General features: G+C 37.7%; 1 protein-coding gene across 8 annotated transcripts in view; it reads left to right on the forward strand.

Moving 5' to 3' along the window:
• Positions 1-21,551, forward strand: part of TENM3 (teneurin transmembrane protein 3) — a 2,742,616-nt gene that overhangs the window by 2,597,851 nt on the left and 123,214 nt on the right. For all 8 annotated transcript variants that reach the window (XM_070781691.1, XM_070781692.1, XM_070781693.1 and 5 more), the window contains 2 exons: positions 8,310-8,432; positions 19,635-19,849. In XM_070781691.1, the coding sequence (XP_070637792.1) occupies positions 8,310-8,432; positions 19,635-19,849 (338 nt within the window). The remainder of the gene's footprint in view (positions 1-8,309; positions 8,433-19,634; positions 19,850-21,551) is intronic.

The raw sequence follows: 21,551 nt of genomic DNA on the forward strand, positions 1-21,551 counted from the left end.
ATTCCCTTACCCCACCCCAAACTCATCATTTTCCATCAGAGTACCTATTTTTAACCCCCTATCTGCAAAGATCCATTTGTGATTCTCCTACGACCCCCCCCCTACTTCTCACACAAGAGACAATTAAAAATGTATCCAAATATAAGGTGGTCTGTTCAAGATAAAATAATATAAATTGCTATGGCAGTATATGGACATGGAACAACAGACTGGTTCCAAATAGGAAAAGGAGTATGTCAAGGCTGCATATTGTCACCCTGCTTATTTAACTTATATGCAGAGTACATCATGAGAAATGCTGAGCTGGATGAAGCACAAGCTGGAATCAAGATCACTGGGAGAAATATCAATAACCTCAGATATGCAGACGACACAACCCTTATGTCAGAAAGTGAAGAGGAACTAAAAAGCCTCTTGATGAAAGTGAAAGAGGAGAGTGAAAAACTTGGCTTAAAGCTCAACATTCAGAAAACTAAGATCATGGCATCCAGTCCCATCACTTCATGGCAAATAGATAGGGAAACAGTGGAAACAGTGGCAGACTTTATTTTTTTGGACTCCAAAATCCCTGCAGATGGTGGTTGCAGCCAGGAAATTAAAAGATGTTTACTCCTGAGAAGGAAAGTTATAACCAACCTAGATAGCATATTCAAAAGCAGAGACATTACTTTGCCAACAAAGGTCCGTCTAATCAAGGCTATGGTTTTTCCAGTGGTCATGTATGGATGTGAGAGTTGGACTGTGAAGAAAGCTGAGCACTGAAGAATTGATGCTTTTGAACTGTGGTGTTGGAGAAGGCTCTTGAGAGTCCCTTGAATTGCAAGGAGATCCAACCAGTCCATTCTAAAGGAGATCAGTCCTAGGTGTTCATTTGAAGGACTGATGCTAAAGCTGAAACTCCAATACTTTGGCCACCTCATGCGAAGAGTTGACTCATTGGAAAAGACTCTGATGCTGGGAGGGATTGAGGGCAGGAGGAGAAGGGGATGACAGAGGATGAGATGGCTGGATGGCATCACCTACTCAATGGACCTGAGTTTGGGTAGGCTCCGGGAGTTGGTGATGGACAGGGAGGCCTGGCGTGCTGTGATTCATGGGGTTGCAAAGAGTCGGACACGACTGAGTGACTGAACTGAAGAGAACTGAACTGAACTGATGGCAGTATAGACTTCATGAAGTCTTCTAGGAAGACTTCATGAAGAAATGTTATGTGGACTAGATATTAGGGTGTTGGTGAGATTTCATCAGGCAGAGTTTGGGGAAGGCAACCCAGAAACCAGGAATTATAAGGAACAATGTCATGGAAGTAGAATAATTAAGGATACTACGGTAGACAGGCAAATCTGGCCAGCTCATGGGATCTGTGTTGTGTTCACCTTGTTATGCAACAGAGCTCTAGAACTTTCTCATCTTGCAAAATAGAAACTCTCTATTCGCTAAACAACTCCCCGTATCCCCCCAGTCCAGCCCTTAGCACCATTCAACTGTCTGCTCCTTTGGGTCTATTTTAGATGCCCATATAAGTGAAATCAAGCAGTATTTGTCCTGTGTGTATATATAATGGGCTTCTCTTGTGGCTCAGTAGTATAAATAACCTACCTGCCAATGCAGGAGACACAAGTTTAATCCCTGGATTGGCAACCCACTCCAGTATTCTTGCCTGGGAAATCCCATGGACAGAGGAGCCTGGAAAGCTACAGTCCGTGGAGTCACAAAGAGTCAGATATGACTTAGCGACTAAACAACAACGTATGTATATGACATTCTCTTTATCCATTCATCAGTGGACATGTGGGTTTCTTCTGTCTCTTGACTGTTGTCTCACTCTTCTGTTTTCCTCTTACCGGATGGAGTCACTTACCATCCTTCTACACTGGGTCTTTGCCCTGTGTGTGCGTTTATTCTGTTTATCTCAGCGGGGCCGGGGGTCGAGGTGGTGCTATAACAGGCTGTCCTCATTGTCTCACCCGCAGCCTTATGGGCAGGAAGGCCTGGGAGCTTTGCAGAGAAAAGCACCTGCGGCAAAGGTTCAGGGAAGTTAAAACAGACATTCTTTAGCTATGCCCTGTGTCAGATGGACTACTTTAAATAAAGTATTTAAGTTTAGTATGTAGTTAGAAAAGTATACAGAACCTAAGTGAACGACCCAGTGGAACCACTTCCCAGGCAGAAAAATAGAGTATTACCCGCTCTCCAGAAGCCCCCATGGGCTCTCCCAGTCATCACCTCCCCTCTTCTCCCTGCAGAGAGTCACTCCGGGGACTTTCACCTGCTTTGAATGTTATGCACATGGACTTAACACAGTATTCATGTCTTTTGTGAATGGGTTCCCTTGCTCAGTATTGTATTTGTGAAGGTTTTCCATATTGTGGCATCTGGAGGTGGCTCACTCATTCACATTGCTGTGTGGAATTCCATTGTATGACAATCCTATAATTTTTTTATCCATCCTGCTGCAGGCAGACATCTGAGTTCTTTCCAGTTTGGGGCTGTAACAAATATTTCCGTGAACATTCTTGTTCATGCCTTTTGGTGCTGTGTGTATACATGTTTCTATTGGATATGCAGGCAGAGTTTTGTACATCTATGGGGACTTACCCACTGTATCTAAGATTTTTTAATAAGGAGAAAATATATTCTAATTCCCAACAAGCAACCTTTAAATGATCTTGCAAAAATACAACTATTTATAGTTGGTAAACATCTTGTATTTACAACTTAATTTTAAGAAATGGACAACTTCTGAGTATGTCTGCTCCTCAAAAGAGAGATGAATTAACAATTTGTGTTAAGACTTTTTGTAATTCCTTTGAGGCGAATGCTCAGTTTTGATTCAGATAAGTAGGAAAACAGCACAGTGCAGAAAAAGGAATCCTGAAGTAGCATCAGGAGGTCTGTTATGTACTTTGAAAATGGTGTTTGGTGTTGAGTGAAGCTCTTGACACTTAATATGTGTAACTTAAGATCTCTAGGCAAATACAGAGACTGAGCCCAAAGTTAATGAGAGACAGAGACAGACACACACACAGATACACAACAGAGATACACATCCTGAGTTCTCTTCATGCACTAACTGGGTAAATCACTGACCCCTCTCTGCCTGTGTTACATCCTCCTACATCAGGGGTAACGATCCTGTCACACACTACATTTATTAGGAGGTAATATATATCAAAGTATTCTAAAATGCAAAAAAAACACACTGAACTGATTATATCTATATATAACTTTAAAACACACACTGCTGTTTACTTGCATATTTTTTAAATTGTTTTTAAGACTCTTGGAGTTAAAACAGCCTGTTATTAATTTAATCACCATCATAACATTACTGTAGAGCTTTCCTTTTGCAACAATATACTGAGATGGAAAAGTATTTGTGTGGCAGGACGGTGCCTGGAGTACACAAGTGTTACCAGTTACTGTTTTTCCCTTCCCTCCTCTCCAAACTCTGTCTCTGCCTTCAGTTTCCTAGATGTAGTGCAGAATCATGTCTCTAGCCTACGACCCTCACAGAAGTTACACTCAGCTCCCCTCTGTGTGGGTTTTCACACTCCGCCCTCGGGTAGGTTATAGGTGGTGTGTGTGCCCTTTATCATCAGAAGGTCTGGGTCTGAGGTCACGGTCCACAACTTACTCGTTTGAAACCTTACACTCAGAAAGTCTCAGTTTTCACAGATTTATAATTTAAAAAAAAACCAGTAACTACCTAATGGAGTCTTTGGGAAGATTAAATGAGATGATAAGCTGAAGCACAAGCACAACACTTGACACATAGTTAAGTGTTCAGTGAACATTTTATTCTTAAAAAATATTGCATCCCCACGTTCCCACACCAACGCAGAGGGCCCTGTCTGCGGCTGAGAGAATGCCTGGTACTGCTGCCAGTCTGTGCCACCTCGCCTAAGCCGTCCTCATTAGCTAAGCTGTCCACCCAGGGGTCAAGGGCCCCGCGGAGCACAGAGCTGCCAGTCTCTTCTCTGGCACTCTTCCCATGCCCTCCGTCAGGTCCTGGGCAAACCAGGACCCATCACAACATCATGAAGAGTGGCAGCAATTGCCTTCTCATGGGATCAACTCTGCTTTCCAGCCTGGGCATTAAAGAATTAGGATCATTCTCCTTTCTTTATAGATGTATTTTATGTCTCTAATTCTCGCTTTATTTGTCTGCCAAGATAGCTGCTTACACCAGTGCTCGGTAATTTCAGTAGCATTCTGACTTTGAGTTTGTTGCCTCCTTTTTCTCACTCTCTTTGTATCTCTCTCTCTTTCCCTCTCTCTGTGTGTCTCTGTCTCTCATTAACTTTGGAATCAATCTCTATATTTGCATAAAAATCTTTCGTGACACATCAGTGTCGAGAACTTCACTCAATACCAAACACCAACATTTTCAAAGTACATAACGTCCTAAGACCAAACAACCGTTTGGTATCTGTTTTCAAAGCAGAGTTTAACAAGATACAGTACCATTTGGTATGTTTCTCATTATATGACATCTTAAGTAGAACCAAAATCCCATTTTACTGAGATTTTCTATAAAAAATATATGTAATAAAGCTCTGGCCCATCTGGCAAAAAGTAAAATAGTTCTCCAAACACAAACAAAACCCTGCTTTTTAACTTTTGATATCTGTCCATGACCCAGGGACTGTTCCTCTTCTTCAGAGTCTGTTAAAACCAGTAATATAAGCAAATCTATCATTCAAGAAGGCTTTTTATGTTACACAAAAGCTCACAATGATGATACATTATTTTGTGTAGAAACTATGGCTCTTTTGAAATATTATTGCTAAGCCAGAGTATGTCTGTCAAAACTTTTACTGTACTCAGAACTACAGCATTTTATTCACACATTGTGGAACTATCTGAAACCTTGAAAAATGTATGAAGTGATAAATGTTGAGAAAGCTTCTGATATTTTGCCACTCAAAAACTACATACTTTAATGCAAAATGACATGAAATTATACTTCTTTATGAGTTGACAGTTTGTATATTGGAGAATTGTAAACCTGTATCTTAATCCTTGAAAAAATTAGTCTTTAAAGGAAATTGCTGAAAAACTATAATTTATTTATTATTTATTTATTGTATTTATTTATTTATTTATTTTACTTTACAATATTGTATTGGTTTTGCCATACATCAACATGCACCCGCCACGGGTATACACGTGTTCCCCATCCTGAACCCCCGTCCCACCTCCCTCCCCATACCATCCCTCTGGGTCATCCCAGTGCACCAGCCCCAAGCTTCCTGTATCTTGTATTGAACCTGGACTGGCGATTCGTTTCTTGTATGTTATTATACATGTTTTAATGCCATTCTCCCAAATCATCCCCCCCCTCCCTCTCCCACAGAGTCCAAAAGACTGTTCTATACATCTGTGTCTCTTTTGCTGTCTCGCATACAGGGTTGTCGTTACCATCTTTCTAAATTCCATATATATGCGTTAGTATACTGTATTGGTGTTTTTCTTTCTGGCTTATTTCACTCTGTATAACAGGGTTAGGGTTAGGCTTAAGTCCAAATCCTGAGAACATCAAAAAACTATAATTTAAACAGGGAGTATGAGCCTATATGTTTGTTACAAATTGTCCAGGGTGGATGTGGCTATGTTCCTGTCTATGTTTGGTGTGTTTCTTTACTAAAGGATGATTTTTATATAAGAAATTGTTAACAAAACAATGCGAGACTGGAATAGAATGTCCCCAAACTGTTGAATCTTTTTTAAAAAAATTGATCAATTATATACGGTGCTAATGGACTTTCATTCAGCTATTATAGTTTTCCTATAGCATTATGCTAAGACCAATCATTAATTCATCATTAATAATGTTACACTCCATTCTTAGCCATTTATATTTTTATTTGGTATTTATTAATTTTGCCTTAAATTGCTATACATGTGTCCACAAAAGTGTTGTCTGAGATTTTAAAACCTCAGAAAATAGAGTTTATTTCTTTGACAGATGCTTACTGAGATGTGGTCAGTAGCAGACAGTGTATGAGGCAAGTGAGATAGGTGAATGATCTGAGACAATCTTGGGAGATACTTCACTCAGTCAGGGAGGTCTCCCCAAGAAGCTGACACCAACCATCAGAGGGAAGAATAGGTATTTTGCAGTGCATAGAGAGCACTGCAGATGTGGGGGCTGAGGGGGATGTTTATTGAGACTCTGTGGTCTGGTCAGGTGACTACAAATGGTTCAATATCCTGGAGTACAGAATAAGTAAATGAAAGAGCTACATACTATGGGCTGCCCCAGTAGGTGCCAGCTATCCTTCATATATATGGTCTAGAAAATTCCTGGAGAAGGGCATGGCAACCCACTCCAGTACTCTTACCTGGAGAATCCCATGGACAGAGGAGCCTGGAGGGCTACAGTCCATGGGGTCACAAGAGTTGGACACGACTAAGTGACTAACACACACACATTCTTCATATACATGGTCTAGAAAATTCACATCATTTAAGGTTGGTTTAACCAGCCTCATTTTGTAAGTAAACCTAATGTTTAATATTACATCATTTGTCCAAAGTTAAATTCTAGATTGGGCTCCCCTGGTGCTAAAAAGTCTGCCTGCCAATACAGGAGACACAAGAGACACAGGTTGGATCCCTGGGTCAGAAAGATCCCTTGGAGAAGGAAATGGCAACCTACTCCAGTATTCTTGCTGGGAAATCCCATGGACAGAGGCGCCTGATGGGCTACAGCCCATGGGGTCGCAAAAGAGTCGGACACAACTTAGTGACTAAACAACAACAACAAATTCTAGACTGACATTGAACCCACGTCTAACTAATTGCTCTTTGCACTGTAACAGCCTAGTTTTGTTCATATATATTCAATATTTAATAAGGGCTTTTTAACAGTAGTCGTTATCACACTGTCTCTAACAGTACTTTCTAAACTCTTACATCTCTCTTTGGTAAATTCCAATCTGTATAATGAATATATACTGTCAAATAATGTTGAAAAATTCTCCTTCATGACATAGTAATATGACAGTCACCAGATTTCCCCATGGATATTTAGCCTTCCTTCAGGATTAATTCCTAAACTCTATTTTATGGAGCACAAATGAACATTCAGTGTTAATGGTTAATGTGACAGTGAGTATTATTCTAAATATTTTTAAAGAATAAAATAAAAATATGTAAAATAATAAATTATATTACCTTTCTCTTTCTAATTACTTGGTCTTCTAGTTAGCTATTTGCTAAGATTTTTACATAAAGAAAATTAGTAAACATATAAAATTTATGTATGAATTTATACATAAATTTATAAGATTACCAATCCTACATCAAAAACTTTATGTGAAGTTACCTAACACTTTGGAAAAGACCCTAATGCTGGGAAAGATTGGCAGGAGGAGAAGGGGATGACAGAGGATGAGATGGTTGGATGGCATCACCGACTCGATGGACATGAGTTTGAGTAAGCTCTGGGAGTTGGTGATGGACAGGGAGGCCTGGCGTGCTGCAGTCCATGGGATTGCAAAGAGTCAGACAAGATTGAGTGACTGAACTGAATTGAGCTGAATCTGATACATATGCATGTTGCTTGATCTGTGCTAGTGCTGAATTGTAAGTCAAAGATTTGAGGATTATTCATCTTAAATTAAGAATATTCAAATATTACTGTATGTTGTACATCTGAATCCATGTTGACCATTTCATGCACCATATTGATCTGTGAGACCACTTGTTACCTTAGTCCAAGTGAAGAGCGCCATGTCTCTTCAATTCAGTTCAGTTCATTCGCTCAGTCATATCCGACTCTTTGCGACCCCGTGGACTGCAGCACACCAGGCCTCCCCGTCCATCGCCAGCTCTTAAGAACCTATAAACGTTACAACCAAGTATTGCACATGTGCAAGAAGCCTGTGGTCCTGTCCTGCAACTCACTTAGATGATGGTGAGTGGTAGAATTGGAACAAAGCAGAGCACAGAGTGATTCATTCTAAGAGTTTCCTGGTGCTCATTAGCTGAGTAATATCAAGTCTTTATTAAAGTGCTGCTGTGTTGCCTTGCACTGCTGCCTGAATTGCCTTTGTGTGAGGAACTGTTTTCTTATTTTTATTAGGCGATGAATCCTTGGCATTTCAGAACATGGAAATTTTCACTTTACATGTGACTCTTGTTACTCAGAGTATGGACAGTCTAACTTTACACTTGACTCTTGCTATTCAGAACGTGGTAATTCTAACTTTACATGTGACTCTTGTTATGAACAGATGTACCATTTGCTGTTGTAGCTGGAAGCAGCAGACCTTTAAACACCGTGTGTTTTTTACCCCCAGCAATGCATCTCTTTGGCCTCAATTGGCAGTTACAGCAGACCGAAAATGACACATTTGAGAATGGAAAAGTGAATTCTGATACCATGCCAACAAACACTGTATCGTTACCTTCTGGCGACAATGGTAAGAGAAATAATCACGTGTCCTGTGTTTTTCTTTTAACATTTCTTTTCCATAAATTTATTTTTACCCATGTTAGAGCCAATTGTGTATGGGAGAAGGAAGAGGTTCTATAATTACAAATATTATCTTTGAATGAGTGGCTTTCATTCAGTTACTTGAAGCACTGAACATTCACATTTTTATCATAGGAATAATACAGTGTTCTGCCTTCTGAGTCAATGGCTCGGCTTTTCTGCCTTTCCTTCAAAAGTGTGCATTTTGTTTTATTTTTAGTCTGTAAATAGATTCTAATTCAGTGTATCATCTCTTATATTATCTTGGGTTTATTGAGCTTTCTTCATTCAGCTAGTATGGGAAGTTGGAATACTATCTTCATTTTGTTTTAGAAGGTTTTACATACAAAACACATTAAAGGATTATCGTTTATTGACCTTTCCTCAGCTTGCCCTTTCTCTAAACTTTCAAAAGTTTACACTTTAAGCTAACAGGCTTTCAAATCAATTGGTTCCGAGTTTAAAAATTGGTATTTAAGAGGTTAGAGAATGCTGTATTTCATTTTTTTCAATATAAACACCCAGAAAAATACGTACATGTCTAAGTATATTTATATGATGTACCTATTTTTATTATATGTGTGTACATGCTTGTATTTATGTTTGGCATTTGGCATTCTCTGACTTTTTGCAAAATGTCATAGTACTTTATATCTCAGAGCAACTGGATAAAGACACCTTTTTCCATCACATGAGAAACAGGCTCTTTGCCTTTCAGCATTTCCCTGGCTCTCCTTCCTCTTTGTTTCTAATCTAGAATATTTTTCTTCTGCTTTGGCATCAGTTATTTTCATCCTCCTGTGGCTGATTTCTTTGCAAGACTGAAAAGAAGCTATTATATATCTATATAGTATATTTATTTGTATTTTATATATGCTGCTACTTTACATGTACCCACTGGCTGTGACTAGTGCTTTTACCATATTTTTTTGTTCTTTGCTTTTCCATCTTCTGTTTTAATAATAATACTTCATGACCCCCTCTTCCTTCTTAGGAAGGCTGATGGATTTTAGAAGATGTTAGATTTTCACAGTAATGGTAAACACCACCACTCCTGCCCCTGTATAGAGTATTTAATACCAAGTGCTGTATATTCACCCCTCTTCTTTCTTAGGGAGGCTGAGGGATTTTAGAAGACATTTCTAAATGTTCAATTTTCACAGTAATAATAATACCACCACCGCTGCCCCTGTGCAGAGTGTTTGATACCAAGTGCTATATATTTCAAATAAACTATAATCTAATGGTTGATGGCAGTGACAGTGGAAATTAGCACACAGTGGATTAGAGGAGTGAAGAAAAGCTGGCCTAATTAAAACTGTTGGTGGGAAGTTTCAATTAAGTGAAATATAATTACTTTAAACCACTGTTTAATCTTTAATGCACTGATAACACACATATGAACAGATCCAGTAACTATACAGAAATTACAAGTATTTATTTTGGGTTTATATAGATTGAAATTTAGACTGTCTGTTAAAGTGGATGGTTCCTGTGAATGATCAAATAGCACTTGTTAACCACACATGTAGGGTACTTTTTACAGACCCTACATAAGAAATATAAGAATAAGAAAAATGCTTATTGTACACATTTTGTTTATTTGTTTATACATCCTAACGTTGTATTGGGCTTCCCCCAATGGCTTGGCAGTAAAGAATCTGCCTGCCAATGCAGGAGATGCAAATTTGATCCTTGGATCAGGAAGATCCCCTGGAGAAGGAAATGGCAACCCACTCCAGTATTCTTGCCTGGAGAATCCCATGGACAGAGAAGCCTGGCGGGCTACAGTCCATGGGGTCACACAGAGTCGGACATGACCGAGTGTCTGAGCATAGCACATTATAAGACAAAATGAAGGCCATCAGTTTTGGTTAGTGTAACTCTGGCAAATGACTTCTCCAAGTAAAAAAAAACTCTTTTATAGAAACTTCCAGTTTTAAAATACATAAGTCATGGGATATAATATACAACACGGTGACTTTAGTTAGTCACCATGAGGATGAGGTGGGGGGCCCCCACTCTCTCCTTCCTGCAGTCCCATAGCTGGGGCACTGACCGACTCAGCGATGGAGGCATAGTGTGTATATTCACACAAGCAGGCACAGAGGGGCACATGGGACGTTGTGCCCAGGCGTTACCCCCTAACCTCTGTGGGAAGTGAGACAGGGCAGAGACAGTCTCTGGGGTCAGTCCCCAGATGGGTGGCTACCTTCCCTTCCTCCACTTGTCTCATATATTTGAAAGTTGTAAAAAAGTAGATCTTAAATATTCTCATCACATACAGAAAAAGTTGTGACTATCTATGTTAGACATATTGTGGTAATTGTTTTACAATATATATAGTTATCAAGTCATTATACATCAGAAACTAATATAATGTTGCATGCAGCAAATAATTAAAAACCCCTTTTGTATGAGGACAAATTGAAAACTATGTGATTCATCCTCTTTAAACAAAAAAAGGTTCAGATTGCTTTTAAAGTTTACATTATTGTTCGTCATGTATGAATTTTCTCAAATACAAGCCAATTTCAAAGAATTAGATTTTAGAGCAAGTTAAAAATTGCCTATGAATTGAAGAAATGGGGCTAACAGTGCTTCAAGAGTATTGAGTTTTCTTCAATATTGCATATAGTATTTATGGTGTTGCATGTATAATAGCTCCTTAATTAGATGCCACATTGATTTTGTCCATTAAACTACATTTGCAAGGTAAAGTTTTAATTCATTTAGCTTGTGATGTAACACTCTGTATACATAATGTTAAGTTATGGCATGTGGTTGTTTATAAAAAGATATTTTCTCTCAGAGATCTCAAAGTCAGAGTATAAATCCAAGGTTAGGTCATAGAATTGGAGGGTGGGCTATTGATTGTCTATAAATGCCCAACCTTGCTTCCTGATGCCTTAATTATTAGTGCCTCTGTGGGACCTAAGATGATATTTATTATCATTTACCTTCCTTGACAATTGTTAGACCTTCAGAGTTGGATGTATTTTCTGCTTTTCATTTTAATCAGTATAGGCCAGTTCACTCACATGATGTGCAGGCAGCAAGCTCATGATATCTATGACCCCAAAGAGTAGTATTTTTTAACTCTGAGTGGTTTTCTGATGTCATAGAGTAATTCTCAAACAGATACTAAACCCCCTAAATTACCGATAGGATTTTTAAGTACTACTCTGTTTTGTCCTTATGATATCTGGGGGTTATAAACTATTATTCATAAAATATCTCAGAGTACAAAGTCCTTTATTTAGTGGAGTTATCTGAGAAATGCCACTTTACTGATGTGTTTCTATATAAATTGGGAATCACATAAGAAGGAGAGGAATAACAATAGCTATGTGCACTCAGCCTCTTTATGTTTTCACACTCTGACAACCGTATTTTAAGACATTAAGACTGTTGTGACACACACTTTCTGATGAAAGGAAAAATCACAGTTAGCAGGTGAAAAGACAGCTCGTGGCTCCCACGTTGAGGCACAACAGGACAGGATGGGGGGAAAAAAACCTTCAAGATGATACTTTATTGTGTTTGAAGATGTGGTACATCTCACTCTAACTGTGAAGGCTTTAATTGGTTTGATTCCTAACCCACACGCTTTGAGTTTAGAATAACTACAGGGCAGTCTGTTGCCCTGTCTGTTTTTTTTCCTCCATCTTTCCTCCTTTTTCTCTTGGTAAAACCTACAGACCGCCTTAGTATTTCCTGTGATCGTTCCCAGGTTCAGACTCTGGGGGCTTAAGGATGGAGTGATCTCAGTAAGGGAGGATGGTGAGCACTAAAACCAGCCCTCCTTTCATTTCCTCTGAAGCCAAAGTTTTCTGGAATTCAGGACATGATGAAAGACATCTGTTTCCAGGCTTTTATCTGGGAGGACTGACGAGCTTCAGAGGAAAAGGTTGTCCAAGTATTTACAAGTTTATCAAACGGTGTCAATGGCACGCTGACTTCCAGGTGTGTTTACAATCAATAAAGAGCATTTGAAAATGCTAACAGCAATGACCACGCTTGACCTGGCCGAATGAGAGGAGGGCCATGACTTGAAAAGCAACAGTGCAGAATTTAAAAAGACAAAGCACCTTCACAAAACTCTAGTCTCCTGACATTCAGATAGAGGCTTTTTAGCAGGAATGTTGTACTAATATTAGCGGCCAGTTCCATGGATTTAAGCAGAGAGAAATCTGTGATGTCCTTTTCTCTGTGCATCACTGATTATAGTGAGAGGGTCAGGTCAGCATCTACCTTTTAGGAAAGAGACATTTTGAGATCTCAATTCAAAATAAATCCTAGATTCTAAATAGTGTAATAATTTAAAGCAGATAGACATGGATAGGCACTTAAAAATGAACACATTTCATAGGATAAGCTAGATCAGTGATCTTAAAACTATTTTGTTCTTGTGTGTCTAAAATATGTACACTAATTTGAGTTGTATTTCCTGCAACTATAGTACTCTTGAGTGTTTTTTTAAAAATCTGTTTTATTCTATACTGAATTTTGTTTCCATTTATCAGTTGTACATATTTGGCTGAAATTAACCTAATTATTATATACATAATGTTAAGCATTTTGATAATTATTAAATATAAAAAGTGAAAATGTATTAGAAAATACCTCTCTGAGATGGAGACTTTTCAGACAGTTTATGTATTCACTGATGAATATTACTTATTACAAGAGCAAAGCAAGTTTCAATATCAATTCTATTCCTGTTTTTCCTTTTTTATAAGTATAAACATAAGAACTCTCCCTACAAAATAAGCAGATGGAAATGGAAGAATAGTTTTAGGAAGATGTCTCATTCAATTATTCAAAGTCCTTGTTAGTCCTTTGTTAAAAATCACATAGTGATCTATTTCCGAAAAGTATATTTAGTGGTCTGCTGCTAAGCTGCTAAGTCACTTCAGTCGTGTCCGACTCTGTGCGACCCCATAGACAGCAGCCCAGCAGGCTCCCCGGTCCCTGGGATTCTCCAGGCAAGAACACTGGAGTGGGTTGCCATTTCCTTCTCCAATGCATGAAAGTGAAAAGTGAAAGGGAAGTCGCTCAGTCATGTCCGACCCTTAGCGACCCCATGGCCTGCAGCCTACCAGGCTCCTCCATCCATGGGATTTCCCAGGCAAGAGTACTAGAGTGGGGTGCCATCGCCTTCTCCGATTTAGTGGTCTACAAGTGTCAATTCCACCACATTTCTTCTTCAGTTTTATTGAAAGCAAAGAATTGGCAGCTACCTGATTTCAAAAAGATTCTTTACGCAGTTTTCCAAATCAATCCAGTTTCTCAATTTTCTTGGAGTACACCAGAGAAGGCTTCACCAAGGCTTACCACTAATTATATCTCTTATTCTTTTACTTAGTGGCACTTTATTTTATCTGATATATACAGAATGGAGTGGAAAATGGAACCATTGTTCATTTCCATTTACCTTTGTTATAATTTCTTTTGAATGCTTTTATCATACACTATCAGTATCACTAATTAGCTCATCAAATATGAGCTAATCAAATATATGGGAAATACTCACTATTTAATTTACTGGTAGAGCTAGTTTTCAATAAAATCAAACTTAACTTTCTTCCATAAAAAGTCTGGCTTGTTTGTTTCAGTTCAAATAAATTAATATAAATTTTGTCACAACCATCTCAGCTCAGAATTCCTATGCTAGTCAGGCAGTAGAGAGATGGATAAAACTCAGAGCCTTGCCAGGAGTTTGACAATTGGATTAAATAAGGCATCATTGCCTTGAATACTTCTTACTTTATTGAAGTTCTCTTTGCAATCACGAAACTCTTCTGCAGATGAAAAGCATTCATAGACAGTGGGTGAGTGGGTGACAGGGGCACAAAACGAAGATTTCTGTCTCCCTCTTGATGCACCAGATTTTAAAACCTGCCAGCAGTCTTAAATAGTCCATTTCTTAACTTCATTGCATTTTGCCTTTGCTAGAAATACATGTATGGCAGGAAAAACAAAAGAGCCCTTCCTTGGGTTTATGCTGTCTTGGTTAAAGAATGTTTATCAACAAAAATACTTTCAATTTTGCCTGTTTGACACACTGGAAACTTTATGTTCTAAGAGAGTGTATCAAAGAAAGATTCTGGATATGTGAGAAGTATGCCTGTCGTAATGGCAGTCTAAATATGGGAATTGTTAAGGTTTTAGAAATTAATTCGCACAGAATAATGTACCCCTTTTTCCTACATTGAAAACTCCTCGTGTTCCATAGGGGTATGAACTACTCTTGTTTGAAGAATCCTGGACCAAATAACCTCCAAGGGCACTGAAACTCTGAGATTCTAGCAAGATTTTCCATTACAGGCAGACAAAAAAGAAACAGTGATCAGAGCTTCTGTTGCCCCCATTCAAGCACATCCACTCAACCTTGGTTCTTTTGTATTACAATTAAAAATAACCTTCTTTCTGAAAAAGAGCCACCTGTTAAATTAACTATGGGGCTAACTGTATAAGTAGATACACTTCTCGACCCAGAAGTGGGTACACATATCATTGCAGTGAGAAAGATTTTAACACCTCAAAATCAGGATATAGAGAAAGCAATAAAGCAAAACCTGAAACCCTAGAAATCAGAACTTGGTTACTGTTTCCAAAGCTAATGCCCTTGGGCAGAGATGATGTTCTGGAAAACAGTTCTGGGATTAGCACCAGCTAATGCTGACCAGCTCTCAAAGCATGGGTACACTGTTAAAACATCTACAAGCCATTTCTAGCAGCAGTAGATAGGATCGAGACCAGAGAACAGATTAAATCACATAAGCTTCAGATAGTAACAATAGAACTTGTTAATGGCAATAATGTATAATAATAGAGTTAGAAATCTATGAATATAATGAATGAGTCTAAATATGAATAATCTCATGTATAAATATGTGTACTAACAGATCTTAGTGGGATAAAGGACTACTACTCTACTCAGTATTTTAAAAAATAGTATATGTAGAAATCAACCAAAACTTATTAGCAATTTATAATAAATTCTAATACAAAGAATTTTCCCTGGTGGTTCAGGTGGTAAAGAATATGCCTCCTCCAATGCAGGAGACCCAGGTTCAATCCCTAGGTCTGGAAGATTCCCGGGAGAAGGGAGTGGCAACCCACTCCAATATTCCTGCCTGGAAAATCCCATGGACAGAGGAGCCTGGTGGGCTACAGTCCAAGGGGTCACAAAGAGTCGAACACGACTGAGCGACTTCACTTTCACTTTATCAACAGTGAATAAAAGAGTAGATGTCAAAAACTTAGAACAGTGTCTGGCATGTAATAAGTATACAATAAGTTGTATTTAACACGTTAGAAGTGAAGAAAAGTTGACTAAATTAAAAGTGAATATGTGTGTTCAGGTTGATAAAAAGTCATAAATTTATATTCTGTGTGTGGGCGTATGTGATGTTTCCCTTTAAGGACTTAATAGATTGTAGTATTATCATTAATACTAGATATTCAAAAGGATTACTGTCTTAATTTTTGGAAAACTTACAGAGGACAGAGGAGCCTGGCAGGCTACAGTCCATAGGGTCACAAAGAGTTAGACATGACTGAGCAATTAACACATATAATATGAAGAATATTAGGTCATAGTAACCATGGCACACAAAGCCTATCATTCCCTCCCAATAAAAATAAGTACAATTTTATGTCCTAAAACTGAAAGCTAAGCAGTTTCTCTGGTGTCTTTAGTGGGCTAACATACCTGATTTTATATGGAATAGACAGATAAATTTAAAACCTAATAACTTGAAATAAGTATTTGTTTTTAATAAAAAGCATGGGTTATATAGTCTTATATACTATAAGACACATAGTTTTGGAATTATGCAGACTTCTATTTGAACCTTGACTCAACCCTCCCTTTGGGTTATAATTTACTTCTCTGAGCCTTAAATTCCTCATCTCAAAATAGTATCCATCTCACAGAGTTGTTTTGAAATTTAAAACACATAATATAGATGAAACCACCTAGCATGTTGCAGATTCTCACTAAAGGTTAATTCCCTCTTCCCCCCTCCTTAATCTTTTCAGTAAAAACTATTTTATGACAAAGGTATGTTCTTGTACAAAAGCTTCCAAAATGAAAAGCAGACATTGATCTCAGGTAGTTAAAAATTTCTATAAATAAGGATGTTTGGTTCACTAGCAAGCAAAAATAATCTCTGGGTGTAGGGCTATATTTTTTATCCTTTTATCTATATATTCTAGTTTTGCTAAAATGAATATTAATAGCATAAGATAAATATTTTAAAATTCAGTAAGTGATGCACAGTTGATAGTCTGTGAGTTGATACATGAAAAATTACAGTGATCACTGTAACCCAATTTTGAACTTTTATTTTCCAGAGCATTTTATATTGGTAAATTAGTTCAACAAAAATAGACCTGGCAGGTGAAGGACTGTTAATTGCCATGAGTGTGGACATAAGGAAAAGAAAGAGAGGAAGTGAGACTGTTAATAATGACTTTTTATTAAGCTTTCTTGTACAGCCCCCTCCTGCTACCTACCTGGGTTATTACAACTGTATTCTCATTATTTCTCCACTTCTAGGCTTCCCACACGACTGCACTTTAATGCCCTGAGATAATGACTTTGTGTCACCTTTCACCTTTTCAAAACCTTCCATGGATCTCTGTTTAGCTGTAGCTGTCCTTTGACCTGATGATCATGTATCATTGTAGGATGCAATAGTCCAGGTAGAAAAGAATCCCAGCACTTACTAGTAACACACTTTCCCTCAGACTTCATACTCGTCCATAAGTGTAATTTGTTGTTACTCTAGACCCTAATGGCCATGACCTGGATATCTACCTAAAATTTTTGTGGTAGAAAGGCGCCTTCATGACTAATCTTGAATTCAGTTTTTCCTGGTCTCACACGCACGCACGCGCACACACACACACACACACACAAGACATAGGAACAAAAATCTGCCTTTGTGGCATTGAAGTGTAATTTACCCATATTAAATCTATTTCAAGTACATGCTGCTGCTAAGTCACTTCAGTCGTGTCCGACTCTGTGTGACCCCATAGACGGCAGCCCACCAGGCTCCCCCGTCCCTGCGATTCTCCAGGCAAGAACACTGGAATGGATTGCCATTTCCTTCTCCAAGTCGCTCAGTCGTGTCTAACTCTTAGTGACCCCATGGACTGCAGCCTACCAGACTCCCCCGTCCATGGGATTCTTCAGGCAAGAGCACTGGAGTGGGGTGCCATTCCCTTCTCTGATTTCAAGTATCTGGGTTTTTTTGAAATTTTATGACATGAAAATACTGACTTTTTTTTTATATATACTTTTTTGGGGGGATATGTATATATCCATTCTCCGCAAACTCCCCTTCATCCAGGCTGCTACATAACATTGAGCAGAGTTCCCTGTGCTCTACAAGTGTCTATTTTTAAAATGTGCCATGAATTGTATGCATAGTAACACAACGCTTATATATATACACACACATTGTTGTTGTTCAGTCGCTCCCTCATGTCTGACTCTTTGCAACCACATGGACTGCAGCACACCAGGCTTCCCTGTCCCTCACCATCTCCCAGAGCTTGCTCAAACTCATGTCCATTGAGTCAGTGATGCCATCCAACCATCTCATCCTCTGTCCCCTTCTCCTCCTGCCTTCAGATCTTTCCCAGAATCAGAGCCTTTTCTAATGAGTCAGCTCTTCACATCATGTGGCCAAAGTATTGGAGCTTCATTTTCAGCATCGGTCCTTCCAATGAATATTCAGGATTGACTGGTTTGATCTCCTTGCACACACAGACACACACACACACACACAAAACACATATATATCTACTTCTGGAAAAGGGATGTAATAATGCCGTTTGATAGAACTGAAAATAAAAAATCCACGAATATGAGAAGACCAAATTCTTTAACCTGGCATTCAGGGGCCTCCACCATCTGATACCATTTTTGCTTTTCCAGTTTTATTTTCTATTTCTCCCATGACAAATCCATTGATGTCTTCCATTCATTTGATATCTTCTGAGAGCCAAGTGCTTTATATAGAATACCTCATGTAAAGCTTAGAGGAGTCCTGTGATTGCATGGTTACTTTTACAGGTGAGATTTAGAATCAGAAGCTTAGTATACACCTTCAGGTCACACAGCTAGTTAGCCAGTAGAGTCAGGGTTCAGACTCCAGTTTGTCTGACTCCAGGACCAGTTTTCTAGGCTTCTTTTCTAGCCAGATGGATCTCTCTGATTACCATTGTTCTAACACATGTTCAGTTCCATTGCATGTTTTTAATTACAAAGTTTACCTCTACTCAGAAACCTTATCCTACTTGTCCTACGAAGTCGAACTCAGTGCCTGCCCCTCTGTGGCATCTTTCCAGCTCCAGCCTTCCGTGATATCACTTTGCTCTGACCCTTAACCATACGTTGCTTAAGATAGTCATGTATTAGTTTGTAGGTGTCGTCTTTCCAACCAGGTAATTACTTGCTTGATGACAGAAGCCATCAAAGCCAAAGTCCATAATCTCTAAGAATCTGTTTTCTAGTTTATGTTTCTTCTTAATACCTGCAATTCTGTGTCCCTAGTAAATGCTCCAAAATGAACTCAATGGTAAATTAAGAGTTCTTTGTAGATAGAAGACTCTCTTCTGTCATTAAAATAATTTACAACTAACTACTTGTAGTTATCTGAATTTTGAATCTGATTGATTTGGAAATCTTCATAATCCATTCTGCCTTAATTTACACTTCGCAGGGTTATGGTATGTTTAGAATGACTGATAAGTACCAGACTTAATCTCTCCCAAGAAATAACACCACATATAATTTGTAAGATAATTACGTTTCAAATGATCAAGAAAGACTGTAAGTGTGAAAACAGTTGCAGTAATAGGTGTACCTTGGGGGAAAGTAAAAGGATTTTGACTTAAATATCTTAAAGAACCTGCTAAAGCAGGATTACTTGAAGAATATCTTAACAGAGAAAAACCTTTTAAAGGGAAAATTAGAAATAAAGAAGAGCATTTCATTTATCAGAAGGAAATGAAATTTCTGAGCATTTCAGTGAAAAAAAGTTTTGGAAAGTCAGAAGGCTGTTTTAGTTTTGGTTCTGTTTCTTTTTAATTTTCCCTTCTTTTTCAATGAATCTCTTACATTCAGGAAAATTAGGTGGATTTACACAGGAAAATAATACCATAGATTCTGGAGAACTTGATATTGGCCGAAGAGCAATTCAAGAGGTTCCTCCCGGTATCTTCTGGAGATCACAACTCTTTATAGATCAGCCACAGTTTCTTAAATTCAACATCTCTCTTCAGAAAGATGCCTTGATTGGAGTATATGGCCGAAAAGGCTTACCACCCTCCCACACTCAGGTAGGTTCTATTACCAATAAATTGAAAACCGCTAGTTTGCATTTTTAAAGTCATTCCATTTCTTAAGTGCACCGGTTTAACTCTTTGACCACTTTTTTATTGATGTGTTACAGCGAAGAGTTGTGACTGTAGGTGACACTTATCTTGAGACTTTTGAATTAGTATGAAGAACAGCTCTTTCTTTCTGATTCACTTTAATCACTATTGATTGATTAAAATGTATAGAATTTGTGAGTAACCTGATGAATATTGAACATCATCTAGGCAGTAAAACATCATGGATTTTCCAAGTGTTTTAGAACAATTCTGTGATCATTTCCAAAGATCACACAACTTTCATGTAATAAATACATGACATTTTCATCCCAAACAAGTGTTCATTCTGTTGAAAATACATAGTTTTTACTTTGTCAGATTTACTCTTTGTAAAGAAATTATGGGACCATAAACAGTTATATAATATGAACTTTTATCAACTAAGCCACAATTCCTCATCTATATATGATAAACACTAAAATACAGAGGCAAAAGGGCTTTCATAGATCATCAAGGATGATCACATTATTTAAAACAATTCAAATACTCCTATATTATAGGTGCAAAGAACTTTAAAGTCAGTTTGCTTTCATGAAAATCATTTCACAACTGTCGCAGATTAATAATCCTAAAGACCTTTTCATGATCCAGTACTGACTCATGGAATGTAAATTGGAAATTGTGGTTTAAAGATATTCCATTACGTCTCAGAAATTATGTAAATTACCTACCACAAAACTGGAGCCTAGACTTTTTCCAAAAACAGGAATTCCAAAAATGTGATAGATGGTTAATTAAAATGGGCAATTAGATGAGCTTAAAGTTATGCCTGAAAATTGGTTATTTGCCCATGGAATTTCATGCTGACTAATTTGATGTATTAAATGAAGACCAGATGCTTTATATTATGTAAATTTCTGAGAAATGCTTTTTCTATAATCTCAGAATATAAACTATAAGAAAAATTGATCCATATACTAATAAAAACAGTTTTTAAAAAAAGATGAATAAGAAAAATTTGAACATGCTTTCTCTAATGTCCTGGATTAAAAAAGTTTCATATACATATATAATTCATACAACTGAATTTTTTGAATGCCATACTTTCGTGTATTCATTTTTCTGAGTTAACATTTTTCATATCTACATTGTTAGACTAATGCCTTTAATGCTCTCATATCAAAATACCTCTTATTATGTACTAGGTAGGGTCCAATTATAAATTTTAGATTATAGTTACATCTGACTGTAGTTCATGTTACAGGTGATACTAACTAAGATGTAATGACAACCTTTTCTTAAGTAGAAGTGGCTGTCCATGACTTCAGTTATAGCAAATAGATTACATTTAGTAAACAATATTCCAGTGAAATAGAAAAAAAAAAAAAAACTTTTTTCCATTGGAATCATGTGTGATTAAATTATTTTTATAACTCAAGAAACATACCTCTAAGTACAATAGCAAGCTTGTAACCTGTAAATTCCAAAGATTAATTTCAAGGAAAAAATTAATGCATTGAGCACGTTAAAGGTTTATTTAAAGATTTAGAATTGACTTTTTGCAAGTTATATATACCATAAAAGACTAGGGAATAAAAGGTGTAGTTCAGGTTTTCTTATAATTCTTCTGGTATTTAAACACAATATACGTGATATTCACTTTTCT

Source organism: Bos indicus, chromosome 27, assembly GCF_029378745.1.
Source record: "Bos indicus isolate NIAB-ARS_2022 breed Sahiwal x Tharparkar chromosome 27, NIAB-ARS_B.indTharparkar_mat_pri_1.0, whole genome shotgun sequence".
In the NCBI taxonomy this organism is placed as follows: domain Eukaryota; kingdom Metazoa; phylum Chordata; class Mammalia; order Artiodactyla; family Bovidae; genus Bos; species Bos indicus.